At 41.3% G+C, this 27226-nt stretch overlaps 2 protein-coding genes across 3 annotated transcripts in view; one reads left to right on the top strand and one right to left on the bottom strand.

The window, feature by feature from the left end:
* Sntb1 (syntrophin beta 1) overlaps positions 1-2687 on the top strand; it is a 215900-nt gene extending 213213 nt beyond the window's left edge. Inside the window, exon 8 of the mRNA XM_075960996.1 lies at positions 375-2687. Within this exon, the coding sequence (XP_075817111.1) occupies positions 375-467 (93 nt within the window). The 3' untranslated portion in view covers positions 468-2687. The remainder of the gene's footprint in view (positions 1-374) is intronic.
* A 12789-nt stretch (positions 2688-15476) lies between these two features.
* Positions 15477-27226, bottom strand: part of Mtbp (MDM2 binding protein) — a 62447-nt gene continuing 50697 nt past the window's right edge. Inside the window, exons 18-22 of one of the 2 annotated variants that reach the window (XM_075960998.1) lie at positions 22402-22668; positions 20496-20733; positions 19787-19900; positions 16419-16484; positions 15477-15756 (exon numbers count right to left, since the gene is read on the bottom strand). In XM_075960998.1, the coding sequence (XP_075817113.1) occupies positions 15721-15756; positions 16419-16484; positions 19787-19900; positions 20496-20733; positions 22402-22668 (721 nt within the window). In that variant the 3' untranslated portion in view covers positions 15477-15720. The remainder of the gene's footprint in view (positions 15757-16418; positions 16485-19786; positions 19901-20495; positions 20734-22401; positions 22669-27226) is intronic. The other variant, XM_075960999.1, reaches the window with a different exon arrangement.

Raw genomic sequence — 27226 nt, forward strand, 5'->3', positions numbered from 1 at the left:
AATCAAGAACCAAACAACCTGAGATGTGAAAGTTGAAATCTGCTGGATGCTGTACACAAGTTGGCATAAACATCACTATTGTGGAGCTGAAAATAAATGGTTTAGACAGTGAAGAAGGGGCTCATCGATAGTTACAAAATTGTTATAGATAAATTCATCAGAACTTGTTTAGGGAAAAAAAATATGGGAGATGTAAGGAACAAGTTTGGAGAGTCATTCCCTTAACTCATTGAGAACAAAGATTTGAGGACAGAATCGCTCTATTTAACACTCCCAAGTCAGAAGTGTGTATAGATTGGCTTGACGTGAAAATCACTACGCTACATCAAGCATTAATTGAAAATCTCTCATGCTCTCTTCTTTTCCCGTTTCAGCAACTGGACCTTCACTCATGCCCCAAGCCGATCGTTTTCATCATCCATTCCTTTCTGTCTGCCAAGATTACAAGACTGGGCTTAGTGGCCTGAACAGAGGGGACTGCAGTGCCACAGGAGTGCGACATCAGGCAGTGCAGCAGATGGCGCACGCACAGCCGGCCATCAGGGCTCAGGAGTCCCATGTAACATCCCAGGCTCCTGTCAGTTCCAGGAACTACAAGGGACACCCTAAAGAAAATCCCACCAGGGATGTCAGAATAGAACTTCTTAGAGCAGAACAAGGTTAAGGGGGTGAGGGCAAACGAATATACACAGCACATCTTCTGAATAATGACAACCAAGGACACGGCCATTACAACAGCATATGCAGATCTTAATCACACCAGTTTCTAGGCAACTGGTTCACCCAGGTAAGCCAGGGCTGAGCAGATGAGAAATGGATAGTTTCACCTACTCTTCTATCCCCCCGGCAACACTGATCCCTTGCTTCTTTGTGATTTATTTTCTGATTCAAGTTGAGCTGACTTTCATTGGAAGGCAAGAAAAGAGAAAAAGAAGAGGAAAAGTAAAAAGAAACCCACGTTTTATTTAAGAATGAAGCATCTGTTACTTAATTTTCTTAACGAGTTCTCTCTCAGTTGGTATAGAGTGGTTCCAAAGTGTTCTTATTAGCATAGGCTGAGCAGAAATGAAGTAAAACATTGGATACTGACCTGAGCTCTAAGCTGGCAGGATCTGAGCCAAAGCGGGCTGTTGCTGCTGCGAAGCTTTTCTGATGATGAATTCTGAGACTACATTTACACCGTGGATGCTGCCTCATAGCCACAATTGGTACCCTTATTTACAGAAATAAAATTCTGGGCAATTTTTTAAAAAAAGATTGCCATTACACACGCGCACACACACACATACACAACTGCTGGTCACATAGTTGATATGTTTAACTGTCTGCATTTCCCAGTTTTCAGTGGATGCACCTTTCAATGGCCCTTGTTTCTGCCTGTGCTCATATGTGTATTTCAAAGTAAGGGAGACTGTCTCTCAGTCTTGAGGATGCTGTTTCAGACACACAGAACCAGAAGTATAATCAAATCTACAGATAGCACCTACATTAATTTTGGAATTCCAGGGGAATAATAAAATGACCTAATATTTTTCTACAAGCATATTTTGAGGCAATATCTAGCCTACTAAGACTTAATGCTTTTTTTTTAACCTTTCATTTTTAACGAAGATTAATTCACTAAAAACCACACCTATTTGACTTGGGAGTTACTTTTTACATGCCCCGAAAATCAGCCATAGAATTTATGAATTTTTAGTTCTTTTTTCCCCGTTAGCTTTACAGTACCACAAGCTCTGTGTTCTGCCTATGTGTTGGGAGGGTCATAGTTCAGCAGATGCCTATGCAACGTGAAACTGCCTAAAGGCCTGTGGTTAGAGCCTCAGATTTGCGTCTTTATTGAGTATTTTAAACCATCATTCCCCAAAGCACATCCCATATCACAACACCATCACCAAGGGACACAGAACAGTGTTCTCGCTGTGGAGGTCATTTCGGAGCTTGGTGACAAAAGATATTGGCTAAGTAGCAACTTAAGACATTTGAGGCCCTTGTTGGGGTTGCCAGCTTCCTCAAAAATCATGGTCTTCATTGATCACAACCTTCAAGGTGGGGGTGGGAGTTCCATGCCTTGTACTTCTTTGTAATGGGGCCTCTGTGAAGACAATGCTTTGGGAAATACCACCACACGGTCTTTTGGTTGGTTTCTAATCTTACAATGTTGAGGAGTGAAGGCCAGCTTCAACACTGTGGGAAAGCGTTGATGCATTTGTAAATTATATTGCACAGTTTCACGCTATATATTTTCAAAAATCACTGGAATGTTGTTATACAAGAGAACTATACTTACGTATTGTAAATAACATGAGACATATATTAATGTCAATAGTTTCGTTCAACAATATGTAATCTAAGGTGCTCGGTACTACATGAAGTTTGAGTTAATTACTCAAGTTGCAAAGATTCTATTATATATTTATAGACAAATTAAAACGGTCATAATTACAGACATTGTTTCTTTATTGCTTAAGTTTTAGAATATCTGGGTAAGAGTCAACAAAAACGGTCTTCGCCATTTTTAAAATTTTAATTTAAATATTTATATTTTAGGAAAAAATATATTTGAATAAGATCAATGCATTTTCTGAAGCAAATTAAAATGTGTTATTAGCAAGAAATAGAAAACTTTACTATGAGAATTGTGTATATGAATGACTTTTTTCTCCTAATTAAAGTATATTATATCAGAGTGGCTACGATGAGTCAATTCACATATTAATTATTATTTCTCAGCTTGAATTTTAACCATCATCTTTAAATAATGGCTACACAGTGTTTTTTTTTCTCTTGTCTTAGGTGTTGATGTGTAGGGCACCAACTAAGTCTGTCTTGTGTCTTGGTCAATGAATCAAATTAGTTATTTGGGAGAATTTTTTTTCCAGTTTGCTTTGTCTTTGTTCTGTGAATTATAGAACTGATAATGCTTGTACCAAAATGAAAACCAGTGCAGATGAACAATGTTACTTAATGGATTTTTGCTCAGTTGCCAGGAGGGTAAATTCAGTGGTCCGGTAACATGTGCATGCTACTCTTCCTATTGGCTTTTCAAGAAGGCCGGGGGATAGAGATGTCATTTTTTCATAATGAGCTAAATAATAGAAACCAAACTATACAACTATTACGATTATGAACTACCCAGACAGAGGTATTTAATGAATGGCATCAATGGGGTGTGGAAGTGATTTTGGGGTGGTATCTTGATTTTTTTAAAATCTGCCTGTGTTTATAGCCCCATGAACATCATGTACAATTTATATATAAACTAAATAAATATTTGCCTCAGATCTCCAATGCATAAGTTTATATTTTAAGTCCATCATGGGTTGACCAGTCTCAGAGGGTTGTGTTTGTGCGAACACAGACTGTGTTCCTTTCCCATCAAGACTGCTCGTAGAAGTGTTAATATGGGGTAAAAAAATTCTACTAGCAATACCTGTGTTCATTTTATCTCAAAATCCATTTAAAACACACAGGGTTGATCCATCCTAATGCAGCAAATGTTGACAGATTCCTCAACATATTAAGATTTCCCCCCAAATTAATTTGAATGTAGCTTCAGATAGGTTTTTACCTATATTAGGGCTCTCATTTTTAACTAAAATGTGACCCCTGCACCAAGCTCCAAATACTTTAATTCTCTGTTGTACCATGACTGGTTTCTGTTGTGATTTCTTGCAGTGAACATAACAAACTGGTATTTACAAGTCATTGTACTAATTGAAACTTCCACAAGATTGAAGTTAGATTAAGAACCGTAAAGTCTGGGGTTTCAAAAGACCTAGAAACCGTGAAGCCTATTTCTGCACACAGTGTATCCCAGCGGTACCACCTTCGTACATTAAAGTGCGTGATTTACTGCTAACATGATGTTGACATAGAAAGCTGAGCAGACACCAATTAAAACGTCTTTGAAGTCCACGCCACCTAAACTCATCTCTCACACATACCATATCCCAGACGCTGTATCCCCGACGCTGTACTGTGGGCTATGCGGACGTTGCTGCACACACCAGTGAACTCAGGGATCGCTCCTTGAGCACTTCGGTGTTGTCCGTCCAGCCTGAAATTGAAATTTTTCCAGGATGAGGAGAGCAGTCCTTATCTCTCCAGGCAGACCGGCTCATTTGCTGGGTGGCTAGAGTTGTTTGAAGCGTCTTGCATTCTTGACGCCCAAACTTCTATTTGTCTACCCTTCACTCATGATCCCTGAACACTGGAAGTTCAATTGCTCTTCCATAAGAATGTCCTAGAAACAGAGACAAATCAAGGCTGACAGCAACCAACTAATGTAATAAAAGCTGAAAACAGCTTTTAATCGGACATTTGAAAATCCTCATTTTCTTCTTTTAAAAAAGGTCAAGATTAAAACCTCAGATATCTAGCGATGGAAGGTCACAACCGGCATGAATAAAATCACCAGTAAGAATAGTGGACAATAATTTAGAGAGCAATTTGAAAAACCTATAAAAATTTTAAAACACGTAACTTTGGACTATGAGCTTTGCTCCCACAAGTGCGCAAAAACTATGGTAGAAAGATCATTTCTGCAGCCTTTGTAAGCAGCTGAAAAAGGTCAATACTTGAATGATATCACTATAACACTCATGTACACTGATAGCTGGCTAACGGATGCATGCAAATGTTTTTGCAACTGTCAGTGTTGGCATAGATGAAGTCAGTAAAATCCCCTGCGAGGTTCTCTCAAAGGGCCACAAGTACCATCCTAGCCCTATTGTATTCACCTGGGCTCAACTAGGGCATTCCAGGGATCTGTGCTGTTGGGTATCACAATGAGGAGGAAGAGGGAACTTGCAATTGGTACTTAATGAGAGTTGCTAGATATCCCCACTGGCCCATGGCTCTTCACCAAATGGAAGTATTTCTCCATACACTTTCTGTGACCTCTGAAATTCTTGGAGATGAAAAATCCTATTGTTATCTGAGCCTAGACCTTGATTTCTTATTCATGCAAACATTTTGCCCTGGATTTTCTAAATATGAACTCCCATGGGTTTGAAAGAAAGATGGTGGTTTTGTTTTGCTCTGGGGATTACCAAAAGTTGATATTATTTCATTAAAAAAAAGTCACTATAGTCTTCATGAGGTATTGGATTATCAATACAAATTGCCTGATTCATTACTGATTCATTAACACATCTAGATGTAAATTGAAATTTGATTATTTTTGTCTTAATAGTGTATGGGTACCCCAGCATCTTCTTACTGAAATACACATTATTTTACCATCACTTTCTCCTTAAATGCCTCGGTAGCAGTTAATTTTCTTGTTGCTGTGACCATATACCCAACAAGAAAGCCAACTAAAGGGAAGATTGGTTTTGGCTCATTCTTTGAGAGACTCTAGTCTTCTCAAGTAAACTTCTCCAGAAACACCCTCGGAGATATACCGCCCAGATGTTTCTAAACCAGCTGAAAATGACCACAACCTTACATTTAAGAGCTAGCAAGCAACTCCTAAAGGTTCTGAATTTGTGAGGAGGTCACACCACTTCTTTGGACATGCCCCCTGTACCTCTTCAGATTCCTTGAGTATTCCATCTGTCTCCTACCCTTCTAGATGCTTCTTTAAGCGTAGACACCATAGATGGTTCTGCCTGACCTAAGTGTTTCTGCTTAGAGCAAACGAGTGCCTCGCTTGAAAACACTGTCCTCTCAGCTCTGTGACTCAGCTGCCAGGCAACCAGAAGATACACACCTGGCTTTCTGAGTTCTCTCATCTGTCAGTTCCACAGCTGGATCAACAACCACTCTGTAGGACCTAGTCTTGACTTTCTGAAGAGTTGCTGAAGAAATAACCTGAATATTGTTAGAATCCCTTCCCTGGGAAAGCATAAACAATAAATACCCCCTCTTTAGAAGGTCACGATAACAAATCAAAGTCTGATTCCACCAAAGTTAAAGCCAGGAAACCAAACTGGTGAGTTTATTGGTCTTACTCACAGAGCAGAGTCTGAGGAACTTCTTCCAGGAAAGAACTCTGGGAAATCTCCACGCAGCATGGATAACGACGACTCCACAGCCATCTGGGTGGTGTTGTTTCCTCCAATAGTGAACCTTTCCCAACTTACAGGCTCTAGCACCTCCCTAACCCAAGGTCACTTACAGTGAGAGCAGAATTGCACCCAAACAGCTAGAAGGTGCTGGAGGGATCAGACGGAGTCTCAGGTAAGGGTCCAGCGACCCTCTCCACATCCTTCTGGCGATGGACGCTTACAAGCAAGCATGGTTGATCTGATGAAAATGGTGGCTGTTTTGCTCTAAGAACAGCATGTGAAAAGACTGAACGAAACAAAAATTGTAGAGAATTTCAATTTCAGAGGACAAATTAAAATTATCAGGATGAAGGGGCTGAGCAGATAATGCTTGCTATCCTCCCTGTGTTCTTGGCTGAGATGGGCTGAGATGGGGCTGCAGGCTTCACCATCAATCCTAGTGCGGCCCATCTGACAGAGGGAACCTGCAGCCATTGAAGGACTGGCTGTCTCTTTGCTCTCTGCCTCTAGTTTTGTTTTCTTGAGAACTTGATTCAAGAGCACTATTAGTCTCACTCATGACACCAAACAGAAAAGAGAAAATACTTAGATCTGGCAATAGTGCCACCTGCCTTGAATTACAGCAAATTAGAGCAAGATAGAGAAAGACTGACAGAAGCGTTTGACTAACCCGGGCTACTACATATGACAACACCCTGTCTCAAAACCACACCCACACACAATAGTTGGTGCAGAAAGGGTGCTTGGGTCTGAGCATGGAGAGGCAATGGATACATATATAAGAGGCTCCTGCTTGAAAAAGGATATCTGGAAGGGGACACTTTTTTTTTGTTTTTTGTTTTTGTTTTTTAAGTAACAGCCCCCCTGCCTTAGGTTACTGCTGGGCAATGGGTCCAGGGATCATGGGTGTGACCTAAAGCCCTTCAATGTTACCTGAACCTCTTAAATGTGCACTTGAACACTTCCTTCTTTGAAAAGGGCTCTTTCTCTGGACAAAAAAAAAAAATCTGAGAATGGCAAATACTATTTTTAGCCTGTTTATATGAAAACTTGAATAATAGAACTATTTGAATATGTGACCATAAATCAATTATTATTTTACCTACAGTCCTCCAAATGACAGTAATTTGATTTCACTCGGGGAAGCAAGTTTAATAGCTCATTAAATGATTAAACCATGTCCACCGAGGGTACAGCTTCACATTTAAATGATAACAGAAAAGCAGCAGGGGCCTCTGTTTTGGCTTTTTGTTCTCTGTTCATTTTTCTTAAAGCCTGGTCACAAACAAGACTGTGTTTTTTGGGGGGGAAGCCTCTAAGGCGCCAGACAGAGGACCCTGATCAGTGTTGCATCAAGGAGCGCAGAAGGGGGCTGGGATGTGGGAGGGTGGGGAGACCCAGCGAGGACAATAGAAGGCAAGGGGAACTGATGTGAAATCAGACCATCTACCGCTTTTTGGCAGCTGGGCGAGAAAGAGGCAAGCCAAGAATAAAGCCTCTCGGGATGACTCCAGGCTCAGGCAGGGACTGCTCTGCTCTCACGCTTGGCCTGAAGGCTGCAGTTCTGTCTTGGCTTGGACTGGGGCCTAGGAATGTTGAAAGAAAAGAAAGCCAGTTATATTTTTAGCCACTTTCTGTTACAATTCTTGGCTGAATAAAGCCCATTTTCTCACAAGAACCCAAAGGCAATGACCAAGAAAGACCTTCAATAATGCTCTATTAATTGCAGCTGTTCAGTATTATAATCCCCCATCTGTACAGCACTGGAGGATGGGGATTTCTTCCTCTGCAAGCTTCCTGTGTCCCACAAGAAAGGAAAACAATCCAGAAAGTAAGCGATTCCCTCCGTCTTCAACTAAGTCTTGATGGCTGAAGTCTTTGCCATCTTCTCTCTTGCAGGTCATTTTTGGATGTGAATGGAATTTAATGTTTGTGCAAAATGAGTCTCACACTACAACCTAGGAGCTTGGCACACCAAAAGGCATTGTTGTTCACTATTGTGCGGCCTGGTGAGGCTGGTTCACCCCTCCTACTGTTGCCAGTTGCCTGGGCTCACTCAGGTGGCTGTCTTTGGTGGAGCATCACACAGGGTGGGGAAGTCCTTCCTGCCGCACACACAGGTCTGCAGCTGCTGCAGGCTGTCAGACAGGGACCCTGGTGCTACTCCGTATGAACCTCTTTTCTCTTCAGGATAAGGTTCCAGCAGAGCAGAACGGAAGTGACAAGGTCCTAAAATTCTAGGTTCCAGCTCACACTGGGTCATTGATCCCTACAGCCAGGTTAGAGATAGGGGTTAGGGAAGTGAAAACTACCTGTGTTGATGGGAAGACCCAAGGCTTTGTGACACTACTGACTGTTCTCCATTCTTTCCTCTGGGCACAGTAATTTCCATTCTCTCTGCATATAATACAGGAAAAAGGCCAGCACAACCTCCAGGCTCTTCAGACAACAGCTTTGGTCAACACACCACCACCATGTAGCATAGCTGACCTACTTGGGCCCTTTGGCTCTCCGCTTCCCATTTAAGAGGCTGGAAATGCCCTCAACTGCCCATTCTAAAGAGTGGGAACTTTCAGCCCTGTTCCCTGGGAGACCGGTGAGTCCCTAGCTGCTGAAGTCTAAGCTCTGCTTATGTGTTTCTTTTTATCCATGTACCTGCCAACGTCATTCTGATGCAAAGCTTACTAAACGTGGGACAACTGACCAGCTGGGCTCCTCTCCTGGAGCACAGCCCCAGGGTACATGTGGCTAAACTCCAGCCTCTTTGTTTCTCATCTCATGAGGTTTTTCTCATCTCATGAGGTTTTTCTCCTACCAAATAGTGTTCACTCGAGTGCCCTGTTCATTGCCCGGCACAAACTTTCCTTTGTGCCTGCTTTCTCGTTCACTCGAAATATTGTTAAGCACTTTTTATTCTTAGATATTTTTTCTGGGTCATTCACAAAAGAAGAAAAAGTATGAGAATCACGTAGCGGCTCAGTAGAATTTGGATGTGTAAACTATGGAGGGATAATGTGATGGTTTGAATGTCTCCCATACTCTCGGGCCTTAGACTATTTGGTCCCCAGCTGGTAGAGCTCTTTGGGGAGGGTTATGTGGTGTAACCTTGCTGGAGGAGGCACATTATAGGGACCGGCTTTGAAAAGCTCGTGTCACTTCCGGTCCACTCTCTCTTTGTACTTGAGTTTGAAGATGTGAACTCACAACTTTGTGCCCCTTCTGCCATGTCTACTTCCTGCTGGCAACACATCCTGCCAAACTAACTCTTCTATGAATTATTTTGGCCATGGTGTTTGCTCTGTTACAAAGCAGCAGAAAAGGAACTAGGACTGACGGAGACTGATAGGGACTGATGGGTAACTGCCCTTCTGACGCAGCCCCCAGGAGGAGGACCTCTTTGTTAGCAGTACAGGCCAGGCCCCGAAAAACGCAGGGCAGAGATGAGCTTGGTAATAATCCCAGCCAGGAACCGAAAACTTAAGGCAGTAGATTCTTTGATCGTGGGTTTGACTAAGAAGGCTTCTACTCTACAATCATTGAGCGGATGCAGTGCCAACAAGACACAATTCCTCAGGGACCAACGGGTCTACTTGGAAAGGATCTTTCTGCCCCTCCCCCACACTTCTCGGAGCATCACCACATCCCACCACACACTCTACCCCTGAAACTCACGTGGCAACAGATACCTTTGGGAGCTTTTCTTGTGGGTGATGGGGGGAAACTACAGGCACACAGTCAGCCACAGGAAAGCTATTGACGGATTTCCATGAAACTGGCCCTGTTTTGAGGGCGCTATGGTTTGCAGGTGTTTGTGCTTTATCCCTTAAGAGTTCACATGTTGGAAGCTTGGTCCTCATGGTATTGATGTGGTGCGAGCTTTAAAAGGTGGAGTTGGGTTAAAAGTTTTTAGGACAGTGGGGGCACTGCCCGCAGAAGTGTTACCAAGCTCTCCTGGGACTCTGAGTTACTTCTCTCTAGAAAGCTGTTGGAGAAAGGCCATGCCTGGAGCTGTTGTTGCTCAAGCTCTTCTCACACATGCTGTTGCCCCTAATTTGCCATTCTGCACAATGTCCTTACCAGGTCCTGATGCTGGTGCCCTTGAACTTCCAGAACTGAGTCAAATAGACCTCTCTTGATAAAGTTACCCAGCCTCACAAACGTCATTACAGAAATGAAACCACCAACGAAGAGAGTGAGAACTGGCTGGATCCTTACTGGCAGCTTGATATGGCCCAACCTAACTCAACAGAAAACACAAACTGCATTGAAACAAGGGTTTCTGGGCATACGAGATAGAAATTTTCTAAAGGCAATGGTGCTAAGAATGGAAATCAAGGCAGACTGACTGACTTTCCTGAGCTAAATCCTTAGACAATACTTAAAACCCACACAGCATCTGCAAGAGATAGGTTCCACTGGGTGACTTAATCATTCTCAAACACTGTGTATTCACACAATTATTACAATGTTACTCAAGGACAGAATCTTACGGGACCATTACCGCTCATGTCCACCATTATAGGGTACATGACTAACAGTGTGCTGAGCTCCGTTTGGTCAATCAGTGTCACCATCGCAGCTAGGCCCTACAACATTCATATCAGTGTTCCCAGTCAATCACTCCAATATCTGGGACCAGGAAACTACTTTGTTTTCTGTGATCATTTTGGCCATTTTCCTAATTTCATGGTTTTGGTATTTTCTTTTCAGATTAATATTTTGGCATAATTCATTTTGCAGGAGTCTATTCCTTTACATTATGGAGTAGTATTTCACTGTAGAAACTTTTCGCAAAGTTGGCTTACCAATATTTCCCATTTGGGATCACTAAGAACCAAATGGGTCTGAGTATCCTAACTCAGTTCCTTGTACTCACATCTTAATTTTTCTTGGGTTTAAAGAATTGTTGGTTTCTATGATTACCATAAACTTGGCTTCACAGGAAGTAGTCAATGATTTTCCATTTCTACCAACAGCATGAAGATGCCCAACTGTGACACACAGTCACAAGGTTGAATTGTTGGTGTGAAAATTTTCTCTCTTAGTGGGTGTTTACAGCCTTAATTTGTATCTGATTAATGGTGCTAAACATCTTTACACGGCCGATCTCCACTCTGATGTCTTGCAAAATGTTTGTCTCAAAGTTTTTGCACATTTAAAAAACTGGGTTATATCTTATTATTAAGCCCTAAGAGTTTCTTGTGCATTGTACACAAATTCTCCCTGATCATATTCTCAAGACAAGAGCTGAAATAGAATGTTTTAAAGTATTAATGTTTTAAAGTTATAATGTATTAAAGTCTACACATTTTGTGTCTTTTCTAGGGAAGCCTTGTTTTATCCAAAGGTGAAGGGTTTTATTTTCTTCTGTGTATTTTGTGGTTTTAAATACAGAACTATGAATCAGACTGCTAATATTTGCATATGGTGTGAGGTCATTCCCACAGTTTATCATTGATATTCCCATATGGACAGATATTCAGATCAAGAAAATATTTGCATATGGTGTGAGGTCATTCCCACAGTTTATCATTGATATTCCCATATGGACAGATATTCAGATCAAGAGAATATTTGCATATGGTGTGAGGTCACTCATGTTTCTGTAAGGACAGGAATACATTTGTTCATGATCTGTGTTTCTTTTTTTTTCTTTTTTTATTGATAAAAGGAGAATAATAAAAAAAAAACAAATTTCCACCTCCTCCCAGCCTCCCATTTCCCTCCCCCTCCTCCCACTTTTCTCCCCCTCCTCCCATTCTTCTCCCCCTCCTCCCACCCCTCTCCCCTTCCCCCCACTCCTCTCCCCCTTCCTCTCCAGTCCAAAGAGCAGTCAGGGTTCCCTGCCCTGTGGTAAGTCCTAGGTCCTCCCCCCTCCGTCCATACATGATCTGTGTTTCTGAAGAAGTCTTTTCCAAAGAAAAGTTTGGTGTGTGGTGCACTTTTAAGCAAGATGTCTCAATCACCATTGCAAGACTTGAGGTAGTAAATCCTTCATCTTTGCGGTTGTTGATAAAAAAAAAAATACTTGCCTATATCAAGCACTCTAAGTAAGTAATTAATTCAACTCACTATTGTTTATGCATTTGTCTTTTACTGGTCAGACTGATATAATTTATACTTGCCAAATTTCAAATAGCACTACAAAAGTTATTCAAAATCCTGAAACTACATATATCCACTTAAAAGAAATATTAAGTCATATCAACTTACAGCCTTTACTCAAATTTGAATGTATATTTAAAATGTTTATATTACCATTAATACATAAGTTTAATTTTAATTTAATTTTAAATTTACCTATTGGTATATATTCATTATATATGTTGGCTACATATAATCTTATTAAGCATGATAGAAAACCAGGAGCCAAAAAAAAAGAAAACAAAATGCTGTGTATGTCAACTTGAGAGATTGGATAAATTGTGATTCAAAGAATTGAAGCTGCCTCTGGCTTTGTAACTTCTGAGCTATGAGACACTGTACTTCAGCTTACTGTCCTTCAATTTCTAATCCCCAAAGGGGAATATCTACCTCACGTGTCAGCAGTGGGACACATGGAACCATCTAGAAGCATATCTGGTACATAATTAGTCCAAAATAAATGTTGATTAGTATCACATGTCCAGGAAGTTGGCACTATTATCTGCTTTCAGATTAGGAAACAGGCCATTAGAGTTTTCATTTCTATAGCTATTATTGTTTCTAGATAAATCTTTCCAGATTGCCTGTTAATCTACTGTGTTCTGTGAAGCTATCTAGTCCCTTTTACATTATAAATGTCTATTAGTGTACACTAGAAAAGCCTATTGCTATAAAATATTTCAAAAGACAAATTTGCTGATCAAAGAGAATCTTTAAAATATTCCCTCATTCCTTGCAATATTCTATGAGGTAAAAGCTTATATAAAAGGGGAGAATTTCCAATCAGTAGCTTCAAGGACACCTTTTGAAAGCCTTAGTTTCACATGAGCAAACAGAGCACACACACATTAGGCAAACTTCGAGAAGTGGAAGAGACTACAAAGGAAAAAATGGCAACTTACTCTATAAGAGCTAAAAATTTCTGAGCACCGAACACGAGCAAAACAGGCCAACACCCTTAACATGTAAAAATTCCTCTCAACCAGCAAGCAAAAAAGCCAGTGTTCAAAAAAGAAAACGGGCAAAAGGCAGGAATGAACAATATAAATTTTGCTAGCGTGTTTCCAAAATGTCACTTGCAGCTATTTCAACTTCACAGAAAGCAAAAGGGGATTCTACCAGGCAAAGTGCAGACCCTTCTGTAAGCCGTCTGCAGATGTATGGAAAAGCGTAAAGCCCAGAAATTTTACTTCCTAGGAAATGTGATTCAGTAATAACCATCAGTGACATACTAAGAAGAGCTCTAAAAATTTTAATTATAGAAAAACTTTAAGTTTAATAATGAAGGATTAAATTCTGGCTCAATTGAATTACATCACTGTTAGGGTCCTATAGTATTATATTCAATAGCAAATGTAGTAAATATGAAAAATACGCCAAACACATTTTTCCAAGAGGCCAGTGGATAGTATCAATCCTTACATATGCTGTGGTCTTTTCCTGTGCAAACTTAATAACTTTTCCAACTTTGCTAAGCACGCAATTACTTCAATCCTAACTTTTACAAAATGCAACAACAAAACCTGCATTTCTTTCTTTTTTACATATAGATTTGTTCTCAGAGCAAAATCTGCACCTCTCCCTTTTTCTTTACATACAGAAGGTTTGTTTCCAGCACAAACCTTGGCAACCTTAGAGCTTTTTATCTTTTCTGCCCCATTAAGATGCCTTTTCCCTTTCCACTGAAAGAAAGTGCCCCCCGACTTTTCTGACATGGCCAGACTACTAGCGTCACACTGCTTTGGGGCTCCGTAGCCTTTGCAAGCAAACTACAGCTGACCGGACACAGCACTGGTAACCAGCAGCCAGTCTGATAAACGAGAGCTACTAAATGAGAGATGGATGGGTGGAATGCACACTGTAGGACTGCTGCCCAAAAGTGACTGGTGTCTTGGGAAGGATGACGGCAAGATGACACACGACTTCAGCACATAGAACAACACGCTATGTACAATTCAAGTACTATCTTTCATTTTCAACTTTGATTACAGGAGATCAAAGTCAACTGAGACCCCAGAAAACAAAACCACAGACAAAAGGCTGCCTGTACTGCTGGGTGAAAAGCAGGCTACAAACTGACACATGAATACACATAATCATATGCTTTCTGATTGAAAACTTCAAAGTATTTTAAAACAATAACACATGCATACTAGAAAATATTAGTATTTAGAAAATGGTGTGGGAAGTCCTTCTGTTTATGTGCTGCTTTTATTGGTTAATGACTAAAGAAGCTGCTTCTGGCCAATGGCTTAACAGAATATAACCAGGCTGGAAAAGATATAGAGAAAAAGTAGGTGGAGTCAGGGAGAAGCCATGTAGCTGCTGCCAGAGGCAAACACATTGGGATCTTGCCGGTGAGCCACAATCACGTGGAGATACACAGATTAATAGAAATGGGTTAGCCAAAGATATAAGAGCTAGCTAGCAACATGCTTAAGTGACTGGCCAAGCAGTGATTTAAATAAGATAGTTTCTGAGTGATTCTTTCATGGTCTGAGAAGCCGGAAAAAAAGAAACCAACTTTTTTAGGTTTATTTGATATGCATGTGTTTCATCTGCATGTATATCAGGGCACCACATCTATGGTGCCTGTAGAAGCCAGGAGGCATCAGAGCCCTTGGAACTGGAGTTACAGACGGCTATAAACCACCATATGGGTGCTGTGAACTGAACCTGGGTGCTCTAGAAGAACACACAGTGCTCTTAAGCACAAAGCCATCTCTCTGTGTCTCCCCCAAACTTTCTACCATGGAAATTTACATTAAAGAATAAGCCTTATTTTTACAATTATTGTCATTTTTTCTGCTTTTGATGCCAAATAAACAATACTTCTGAAAATAGTGGCCTTAGTAGAACGTTTCTAAGTTGGAGCAGACGGAGCTTTGCTGTTGGAATACACAGGAAGGGTAGTGTCCTAGTTAATTTCTTCTTACTATGATAAAACAGAAGGACCAAGACAACTTATACAAGAAAGAATTTGTCTGGCCTTATGGATCCAGAGGGTTAGAGTCCATGATGGTGGAGCAGAGGCAGCAGGCAGCAGGGCTGGCAGGCAGAACAGAAGCTGAGAGCTCACAGTTTGAACTGCAATCAGAAAGCAGAGCATATACTAGGAGCGGTGTAAGGCTGTGAAGCATGAAAGCCCATCTACAGTGACACACTTCCTCCAGCAAGGCTGCACCTCCTGGCTCTCCCCAAACAGTAGAACCATCCAGAGACTAAACATTCCAATGCCAGAGCCTGAAGGGAACATTCTCATTCAAACTATGACGGGCATAAACTTAATAGACCTAATAATAAGGATACACAACCCAGTAAGTAAAGAAATATTATTGTTTATTAAACAATTAAATAACCAAGAGTTAAAACATTTAAAATATATAAAAATATAGATTAAAATACTGTGAAGCTGCAAAAGAAGTGCATTGATTACAAATACACGAACAGAGCGTCACTAAAACCACATAAATACAGGACACTAGGGTCCTCTTCACACATGTACCATCTATTCTCTAAGTTTATAGGTGTGCAGTCTTCATAGGAACGGAAGAACAACAGCTTATCTCTTGCTCTTTTCCAACACCCATTCGATCACCTGGAGAAGAAAACAGAGACGCAACTGTGGAACCACCCTCTGCAAGATACCCACGGTCAGGTATCCACACAACATCTAAATGCGCTCTAGGTGTGTCCTTCCTTCCTGACCACCTCTTTGCCTTACCCTCCTGTGTAAGTCAATAGTAAAATATCTTTATTAAACTGCAACTCTGTTTTTTTGAAAAAGAGAAATCTTCAAAAATAACACAGAAAATTGTAAAGCTAAAAGGCAACATTCAACCTTTATATTTAAAGGTATTGTATTTTCCAAATAAATGCATGTTGATGTCCACATCCAGATATGAGCCCAGTGACTGTCCTCAGTGGACCAGGTGATGACTCGCCTACTTTCTTATCTTTATTTCAAAGTACGTCTAGAAAGGGTCACTCAAAAGAGTTAAACCAACTGAAAACAGTTAATCAAAATGTATTTTTCCCTAGCTCTTTTGATTATTTTTTTCATTTTTCTCCTTTAATATCTTTTGGAGAAAATCTTTTTTGATGAAGCTATTATATACTTTGCCCGAGCCACTGATAGGTATCAGGGACATTTCAGAAGGATGCTGTTGAAAAGACCATCTCTGTTTTTTAATGTAAATGTAACCCCGAGACAAAATACTGATTTAACTGAGCGTGGCTTCTTGAAAATAACTTATTTACCTGCATTACATTGCTGTTGGCTGTTTTCTTCATTTCTTCAAAGAGACCCCTTGATGTTTTAAGATCCTAGACATTAATAAAACACAGCGTTTGGAGCCTGGTTCAATTACATTACTTGAGATCACCCTAAATAATTCTAGAAGAGCCACTGCAATTAGGGAAGTATTCCCAGAATCAACGTAACAAGGTAGTCTCACCCTATATAGAGTATAGAAACCCTCTAAGCAAACACACACACACACACACACGCCCTGTATCCTGTGTTTCTAACAGTGCCGTCCCATGCTCACCCCAACCATTCTGCTGTTGATGCTTTACAATCTGGAAAGTGAACATGTAGTTTCTACTGACTGTTCAGATAAGCATGCACTTTTCCTTCTTTGGCTATTTCACTCCACTGCGAAGAGGAACACAAATATAGTCTTACTTTCTAAAATATCATGATAAGGCTGGAGATTTGGCTCAAATGTGTTTTTGAACCATGTGCAAAGTTTTGGGTTCAATTCCCAGCAAGGGGGGCTGGGGGGACATATCAAATTAAAACACAAAATTATAAAGAAAACCCTAATTGTACAAAAAAAAAGGAGAAAAAAAAATAAAAGAGTCCTCTAGCAAGCAAATTCCATCTCACCAAGGCAGCCACTTTGAATTCTTGTAGCAATTCCAACGCCTGCCATGGAACCCTTCCTTCCCCTACTCTCTAGTAAATTTATGGTGCTTTTTACTGGTTCTAGTGTACTAAGATACCATGGAGAACTTTAATAGCATTTAATTCTCGATCATTTCAATATGCAACTGCCCTTTCTCTTGGGAAAACCCAGAAAATGTTCTGGATGCTTAGAAGTTGTGACACTCCAATGGCTTGTGTCACTTTCACTCACTGACTTGGGTAAGCAGTGTCTTTTCCAGCAAGAAGCCCAAGTTCCTCGGTTCTGGGAACATTATTATTATTATTTGTTGCGATTATAATATAATTTCATCATTTCCCCCTTCCATGTAACCCCTCCTCAGCTCTCTTCTAAATCTATGGCTTCCTTTTCTTTTTCTTTAATTGTTATGTGTGTGAGTGAGAGAGCCTCTCTCTCTCTCTCTCTCTCTCTCTCTCTCTCTTTGTGTGTGTGTATGTGTGTGTGTACAGCATGTAAAGGCAGCCATGTTGCTGAGACTTCATCATCAAAATTAAACTAAGAAGAGATCAACAACCTAAACAGACTTATGACAATTAAGAAGATTAAAATAGTAATAGAAATATTCCTATAAAAAAAAAACCCAGAGCCCTGGGGCAGATGGGCAGCTGGACAGCAAAATTATACCAGGTGAGAACACACAAAGAAAACTGGTAATATCCCTGATGAATATAGATTCAAAATTATCCAGCAAAATACCTGCAACCCAAATACAGACACAGATCAAAAATATTAACCAGGGATAAAGTTGGTTTTATCCGTGAGATGTAAGGATGGTTCAACATAAATGGACTTAAAGACAAAAGGTGCAGAGAAACCTTTGACAAAATCCAACATGCCTTCATGATAAAAGTTCTGGGGAGTAGGGTAGAGGGAGCATTACCCCATATGAAGAAAGCTATGTAAGAGAAACCTACAGCTCTCTCGGCCAAGCATCCAGTTTTCACTTCTCTCTAGAGTTCTTCTCATTTGGCTCCTATTTTTTATAAAATCCCCAGCCCAGCTGTTCAGCCTGTCTATTAGAAGGCCCTTCTACTCACTTCTCATCCCTCTAACCAAAAGGAGTCTTAGTAGTCTCTGTGCGTGGTTTTGGTGATAACATGTAGTTCTGGCTTTATGGGCACAGTTTTCTTCTGGGAGAATTAGAGATTCTCTAACTTTCTCCACTTTCTACTTCTTTTTTTTGGGGGGGGGGGGGGACAGGGTTTTTATGTGGTTTTGGAGCCTGTCCTGGAACTAGCTCTTGTAGACCAGGCTGGTCTAGAACTCACAAAGATCTGCCTGCTTCTGCCTCCCAAGTGCTGAGATTAAAGGTGTGCGCCACCACCGCCTGGCTCACTTTCTACTTCTCAAGAGTTCTCTTTAGTTTACACTTTTGCCTCACTTGAGTCAGAAGCTATCCACAGAAGTTGGCTAGTCCTTGGCTGTTCTCCTCTATTTAAGAGAGAGACACTGAAAATACGGGAGCCCTGAGCTTCACAAGGCAGGAGGGAAGAGATGTCCAGCTGGCTGCTCACTGCACCCCAATACTTTCTTTGCACTGGAGACTTTACTGCCGCAGAGGTGTGGGCACAGAACCATTTAAAGACCCATATTCACCGCTGTGGCAGAAGGTTATTCACTCTGTGGGTTTGTTTAGTTCCTCCACCTTCCTCTCTTTTCCAGTGTTTCCAGCATCTGCTGACACCGAGAATCTCAGAACCTGCTGGTTGAAGCAGCGTGAGTCTCATTGGTATTTCCAGCAGAAATCAGGTAGGCTTCTTAGAGCTACATTTACTCGGCATATGCTTTCATGTGCTTTTGAAAATATCCAACAAGGTATTTTTCTACAGTTTTTTTTCTTACCTCTTTCTTCACTTGATTTTTCTAGGAATACTGCATTTCTTGAGAAGATTTAAATGAAGGAATTGAGTACATGTGTCACTCTGTAATCTTAACCAAATATCTACCTATCCTTGCTGGTTACATCTAAGGCAGAGAAGATAAACCAGCACCTAAGTTCCAGAAAACCGACACCCAACGGCTGGAAGACAGCTGAGTGGAAAAGGATGCCTGTGAGTAAGGACGCGGACCTGAGGTCAAATCCTCAGCACCGATGTAAAAGGCCAAACATGGATGGGTATTTCTCTAACTCCAGAATTAGAAGGTAGAGACAGGAGGATCCTGGGAGCTCACTGTCTAGCATGAAAGCCAAAATGACATGACTCCAGTTCAGTAAGGGACTTTGCCTCTCTGTCCTTCTTTGGCCTCTGAATGCACATACAATAAACACACAAAACCACATGACTTAACAGAAAAACAAATAAAACTATCACCTGAGGAACCCCTTTCCCCCAAACTCTTTACATCTGGCCAGTAAGGGTCGCTTCTAAAATAATATACTTGCCTTTCAGCTTCATATAGCTTTATCATAAAATAATTACCAATAATGCTTAAGCTCCAACTTAGTAAAAGGTCTGAGGAAAAACACTAAGGCCTCTGGTTGAAGCAGCTTTCTATACACAAAGGCTAAAGCCAAATAAATCAAATGTAAAGCAGTTTTACTCCAGTCTTTCTGTGTCCATTTCAAAGCATCCTGGCAGCAAGCATACAGTAACAGTACAAGAGCTACCTGCACACTTATGTCTGACAGAAACATCACAACGCAGACTAAAGCCCCCACGAGCAGACAAGACACCGCACCTTTAGGTAGAACTTGGAGATTTCAAAGAGCCTCTGGCTGCAGGCGGTGAAGCACTCGTGGGCCTCGGTGATGCGCTGCTCCTTCAGCGTGTCCTTCACCACCTCCTTCAGCATCTGCAACAGAAAGGAACACGCGGCTGACATGGCTCAAGCGGCTGCCCCTGTTTCAAGATCATAAATGAACCGTGCATCATCTGCCTGCACTTAAGAGGAATACGGCTGTTTTGAGAAAACCGTTGAGAAAGATGCCTGTGACGTCACAGGATTTACGTTCAGCGGGAAATGCCTAGAGTAACTGGTGAAAAGGACTGACATCACGACCCGTGACCTGAAACCCAAATGTCAGTTATGCATAGCTGAGGAATGTATACATGGCAGGGAAATTTTCTTTATAAGAAAAATGTCAGACATAGAAAATAGAGAGGAAGCTTTTATAACGTTCCTGTTTGGATGTGCTGGCATGCCAGCTTTTATAACAGATAATCAATTTCTGTCTAATGTGTGTCACTGACACCACAGCCCGCTTTCTCATCATCTACCGTCCTTCCTGGCCGCACTGGAAACTGGACTTTGGGCTTCACACATGCGAGGCAAATGCTCCAGGGTTGAGCTCCCGCCTTCTTCATCTTTACTGCATTGGATTATTATAAACTCTGGATGTTGTTTTATGTTTTTAAGAATTCACATATGGAAAGCGGGAAGTCTTTACCCGTGTGTGTTTCTGTGAGCGCGATTCCTTAACTTGCTTTGGTGGTTTTGATGCACATGCGCTCTTCTGTCCTGCACCGGTCTTTGCGGTGACTTTGGAAGCCTCGCGACGAGGAGCTGGAAGCACTGACACAGACCGCTCTGTGTGAGGCTTTCGGGATGTCCCCACGTGATGGTAACGATTATTACTGCAACTTGTCTGAGAAAGCAGACAATCAGAACTTTCTGATTTCGTAAGTCTGTAAGGAGGGACAAAGTAAAAATGGAAGGAGTCAACAATGGAGTCTACTCTTTGCTTGAAATATTAAAATATTTCCATGCAAAGACAAAGTCGAGAAAATCTCTTGCTAGTCTGCACTAAATAACTGACACCAAACAATAAAGCTGTTATTCCTTCAGTTCTGCGAATTAGTCACTGTGATAGTGTCGTCAACTTGACAGACTCTCCACTCGCCTGAGAGATGGCCTCTGAGCGCGCCTGCGGGAGGTTATCACGACTGCACTGACTGGCTGTGGACAGACTCATCTAAATGTTGGGGGGTGGACTGCATCAGGGGGCTGAGCAGCACTGTGCATTCATTGCTCTCTGCTTCCGGTTGTGGATGTGATACATGCAACTGCTTCAAGCTTTTACCACTGTGATTTCCCCTGCCAGGAAGGACTCTAGACCTCAGCCGCGAGCTGGGATAAGCCTTCCCTCCCTTACTTTGCTGTCTCAGGGTACTTTACCAGAGTAACAGAGAAATAGCTAGGGCAGTAATTAAAACAGAAGGCAAGTGATAACTAGCTCTGTAGCCAACATGGGAAGCAACCTGAGGACACCTTTCCGTTTACACACTTAACACCCCATTATGCACTCATATTTTCATTAAGGAATTTTAAGAAACCACAAAGCTCTGTGTTATAATATCTCAGCAACTATCTGCGCAAAATAGGTAATGAAAACAAATACAAATATAATTTTAAAAAAATGGTTCTTATTTCAGTTTTTCTAAAACACTTCTATTTGCTTTTGCGATGACTTGGAAATGTTTTCCTTTTCCAAAACAGGCAGAGGAGCGGAGCCATTCCTCCTCTCCTCTCGGCTACAGAATACTTTTCTCTCTGAGGATAAATCTTTTAAACGGTTTTTGCTTTGCAACTTAATCGGACATAAAAAATGCCACGAGCTAACAAAGTTCTCATAAAAATCATTTAGCTATTTCATACCAGGAGATAGTATTCTCATATTTTCACCTGTTCAAAAAGACTTGAAAGCTTTATTTCTACATATTTTATACTTAGTTTTAAAGGTTTAAATATAGCTAGAACTTACAGTGTATTTTATTTCAAGGGCCTAAATCTGACACATGGTCTAAAGATCTATAAATTCAGTATTTATTTTTAATCAACATCAAAATTCTAATATATTTGAACTATTCAGCTAGCAAAAAAAAAAGTTCCATAAAATATACTAACTATGTAGGCTTTAACGCTTTACTTACATGTAAAGTGGTTTTTAAATGGGGACCTGTGGAGCCTCTTGCTTGAGGGCCAATGCCAGCAGGAGGCAGCGATGGCACAGAGAGTCAGGAAATTCCACCTTCAAATACCACCCTCAACAGTTCCGCTGAGCCCTCCTTCCCCTACTGGTCTTGACTTCTCAGCTTTATAGCCCCACTGTGCTCATGGACTGTGCATTGGCATAGAAAGTAACAGAGTTCTCTTTTTCCAAGTCATTTCTTTTTATACCTTACAAGCAAAACCAGCTAACCACTCAAATAAACGAACTTTCTAGTATAAAGGAAGGAATCTAAAAACCTGTGCAGAGGGAAGCATTAAAAAAAAATGAGGCAAATGAGAAAGCGACCCTCCAGAGAATAAAACACTTCTCCGGAGAAGGCGCTTCTGCATACTTGACAGGTCACCTTTTCTGGGGGTAGTGGCAACTCGGATCTTTAGATCTCCTTTTCAAACCAGAGACTTCAGTTCGGAGCTCGCTTTGTAGTGCTTCTCCGTCGGGGACACTCCGTGGCTCTGACAGAACTGCGGGGGACGGAAGAGGGCTCAGCACAGTGGGGACCGGAAAACTGTCTCTGGTGCAGGTGGTCTGGGTCTCATAACGAATAAGACGAGACTGCAGTTCAGAAAATCCCCCATCTCTTTCTAAAGCTTTCTGGTCATCCAAGCAGTATCTAAAATGAGGAGAGAGCATTAAAGTCAAACATTCAGGAGAACAATAGGACTTTTTTCCCCCTTTCTAACAGAAAACAGCAAGACGGTGACTTAAAAGTCCTTAGTTTCCTGAGAATTTTTGGAAATTTGGCTGAATGGCCCACTTGCTCTGCAGCTCATCTTTTTTCAAGTCTGTTACACGACAGAAAGGTCCACAATGTGAAGCCATCTGAGTCCTCTGGACTGGGCTTCTGTGGCAACAAATTAAGTTCATCCTTTGGACGATTTCCAAACTAGCACGGCTGAGGTTTTAATGCCTCTCAAAACTCTAGCCACCCCCTAACTTCTCCGCATGACTCCAGTGTAGCAGTGGGAAACGGACTCCTGCTGGAAAGGGCAAGTTGATTTTCAACACAAAGATTTATAGGCATGAAGGAATTCAACACAGCCTCGCCTGACAGCTCAGAACACTTTCAAGTTTTTTTTTTTCTTTCTGCAATTCACTCCTCACCTGATGTGCACACTTTCTTTCAAACACGCTGGTTGCCTATATATCTGGATTCTGGTTAAACCTAATCCGGTGAATCAATGACGTATTAGCTGTGCAAAAGCTTCTGGACTCAATCTCCCGTGCTGAGCACAACAGATAAACACACAGGGAGAGAGCATCGATGATTCTTGCAAAGCTCTCCACTTCCTCCCCTCTCCTAACTGCATCATGGAGCACAAACGGCCTCACCCAGGAGACTGACGAAGTAGAAACCGTTCAAACATTTCTCTGCCGCCTGCCCTCTCCACCTGAAGAGTTCTAACGTGGTGCCTAACATCAGAATTCGTCTCTCACGGAACATATCACTCCTCAGATGCCTGACAGCCCAATGAGGATTTCAGAACGTCATTTTTCAATCAGGACACATATTTGATTTCAAAGACTATAGACCATGGATTTATATGGATTTAAAACCTGGTTCCTTTACCCATTAGCTATGTGATTGGCTAAATTATTTTAAGCTGCTGTTTCCTGGCCTGCAGCAAAATGTGATTTGTAGTACTTACCGAAGGAGGCACTATCAGGATTATTTGAGGGGTGAATTGGGTCAGATTCTGAAACATGCCAATTAGCCACCAAATGTACAAGGCTGCCCCCAGCATCATCAAATTTATTTTCTACCACAGCGAGTCTTACAACACACCAGTGACATGTAGCCTAAGTAGCAGAATCAGAACTTACACTCACTGGGTGACTGCGGAGCCTAACTGTGACCGCTCGGTATAGTGTCTCTTAGGTTAACGTAATAAGGTCATCACACTCTAGTCAACGCATGTTTGCATCTGACAATCTGCTGAAACACACACCCAGACTAACATGGTCACTGACTCTTTGACAAAGGGTTTAAAGGCGATTCTAAAAGAAAGAATACATAGACAGTGGAATAGAGGTCATGGTTAGGAGAGGGGGCAGTGCTGTCAGTCCAAGGGTCCAAAATGGCAGAGTTCTGTGGGATGCATAAATCTAGAGATCTAATGTACGGAATGAGGACGACAATATGTGTTCCATTCTGAACATTTGCTATCATTAGACTTTAAATGATTATTACACATGAAAAAAGAGCTAACTGTGTGGATGATGGCTTCGTTAACGTGACTGTAGTAACCATTTCACTCTGTATACACACGCGCGCACACACACACACACACACACAGCAACACTGTATTACGTATCCTATATATAGTTGAAATACAAAGCTGCTTAAGTGATCCTAAAGTGTGGTGCAGACTGGAGGAACTCTGGGTTAAACTACCTGAACTACGAGAAAACAGTTCTTATCCCAGAGGACTGACCGTGGGAGAGCAAGGTTAGATCACAGATTTCCAGGCTTGATTGTTTTTCTAGTCTGTGCCTAACTTATTTTTGAGCGATAAGCAGGAACTCTGAAACTACTGACACTATCCTGGGATGGAAATAAAACATACAGGAAAGTTAAGAACCGTGAGTTTGTGTGAAGGCTCTGGAGAAGCACCATGTTAGCAGATTAGCTTGTGTATAGAACTGCGTGGGGAGAAACAGATCCTTTGACTCTAAGGATATTTTTGTACTACAGTGTTCTATTTCTAAGATGTGGACTTTTAACTGTCTCAAAATCCCAGGTGCTCCCAATGTCCTTCAACTGAGTTATGGACGTTGCACACGCTCCCTGCACTGCCATTAAAATGCCCTTTAAGACACTATGACTTGGCGACTTGGTAAAAGGAGAGACACAGAATACAATATCTGACGTTAGGGAAATATTTATGGTTGGAAAAATGATTAATAGTTTCATATTTTCTACAAAAGAACAGCTAAATGTTTTATGGGTCCTGTGCTGGCTAGTTTTATGTCCACTTGACATAAGCTAAATCCCTCCACAAGATGGAACTGTAGGTAAGCCTATAGAGCATTTTCTTAATTAGTGACTGATGCAGGAGGGCCCAGACCATTGTGGGTGGGGCCATCCCTGGGCAGACTGCCCTCTGTTCTATAAGAAACCAGGGTGAACAAGCCACGAGGAGCAAGCCCGCTAAGTCCTAGCATCAGCTTCTGTCTCCAGATGCCTGCCCTGTTTTAGTTCCTATCCTGACTTCCTTCAGTGATGGAGTATGAATACGAAAGCATAAGTCAAACTATTTCCTCCCCAGCTTGCTTTTGGTCATGGTGTTTCATCAGAGCAATAGTAACCCAAACTAAGACAGGTCTTAACAGAAAATACCCATAAGCTATTTTGTTTTGTGATTTACACAAAAATACATCTAGACAATGAAGAAAAGTTTCTCTGCAGTTTTAAACTACTCTGAAGCTTATTTCCGTGCCATTATCTATCCTGAGCACCAGTATGTGTCCTCCCCCTATAAACTCGTGTAAGGTTATTAATGAAAATCCCAGAGTCAGGTATAGGGTACCTCCCTATGAACCACTGGTTAGGGAAGCTTCATAATGGGGAAGTGAAAAGTAGATAGTATAAAGATACATTATATGCATAAATATACACTGTAGGCACACATGAAATTATCAAAGAGTAAATAAAAAAAGAAAAAAAATTAAAGAAAGAGAAGGACACAACAACCTAACAAACCCATGTTTTTGACTAAGGGAGGCCCTCTTTTACAGAATGGTTCCTTCTGTCTCAATGTTCCCATCTGAATAAGCACAAATTTATAGTAGAGAAAAAGAACATAGCTCGATTTGTCAATAGACTAGGGAGATTACAGAGGGAAACTACTCTGTAATGAATGTGCTTCATGATACTGTAAATAAAAGGCCATGAGGGTTTGGGCACTAATGCACAAATAGTCATTTAATAGTCTAATAAATGAACAGGAATAATAACATTGTTTACAAATTCAGATGCACCATTAATCTTTTTCCTATATTAAATTAAAACAACAGGGACAAGAGGGAGCTGAAGCACAAGATAAACACGACTGCATTACGGCACTTGTGGGGCAATGATCTACAACGCTCTCATACGGGAGAAACTCCAGCCAGCTACTCGGGTGAAACTATGACTGTGTATTCAAAGCAGGGCTTCCGTGAGCTCGTGAGGCCAAGGAAGCCCAAACCACCTGTGTCCTGGGGTATTCTGTCGGTGTAGCAAGGAAGAGGTTACTAGCACAGCTTTTCCTCAGCAGAGATACTTTGTGAGAATACAAATAGAGCTTATGCTTTCAACTCGCAGATGTGAATTACATGCAAAATATCTAGAACTCTTATTTGGGTTTCTTTAATAGATTAGGATCATTGCATATGCATGAATGAATATTAAATAAAATGTTAAAATAGAGTAGAAGGCTCTAAACCTATCAAATGGAATGAGAGAGATAAAACTCAATGGGCATAGTGTAAGGAACAGGATTAAATATAGATTCAAAACCTGGGGTCAGATGTGGTGGCAGAGGCAGGGGCAGGTGTATCTCTGAGTTCAGGATCAGCCTTGTGTGTTTAGTAAACTAGGTCAGTCAGCCCTATATAGGAGATAATTCAGTGGGCAAAAGTACTTGCTATGCATTCATAAGGACCTGAGTTCAGGTTCTCAGCACACAACGTAAGAAGCTAAGTATGGCATTGTCTTAATTAGGGCTTCAATTGCTGTGACAAGACAATATGACCAGGGCAACTGTTACAAAGGAAAACATTTAATTGAGGTGGTAGCTTACAGTTTGGAGGTTCAGTTCATATCAACATGACCAGGAACATGCTGGCATGCAGGTGGACATGGTGCTGGCTACATCTTGATTAGAAGGCAACAGGAAGTGGACTGAGACACTGGCCAGTATCTTGAGCATAGGAAACCTCAAAGCCTCCCCTAACAGTGAGACACTTCCTCTAACAAGGCAACACCCACTCCAACAAAGCCACACCTCCAAATAGTGCCACTCCCTATGAGAATATGAAAGCCAGCCACATTCAAACTACCAGAGGCAGTGTATGCCTGTAACCCCAACTCCAGACAGAATGAAAACAAACAAACAAACAAAAAAAAAAAACAGGATTGCTCGGACATGGGAATGGCCATCAGCTTTCATGAAAATCACTGACTCTTG

Source organism: Microtus pennsylvanicus, chromosome 2 (assembly GCF_037038515.1).
Source record: "Microtus pennsylvanicus isolate mMicPen1 chromosome 2, mMicPen1.hap1, whole genome shotgun sequence".
In the NCBI taxonomy this organism is placed as follows: Eukaryota; Metazoa; Chordata; class Mammalia; order Rodentia; family Cricetidae; genus Microtus; species Microtus pennsylvanicus.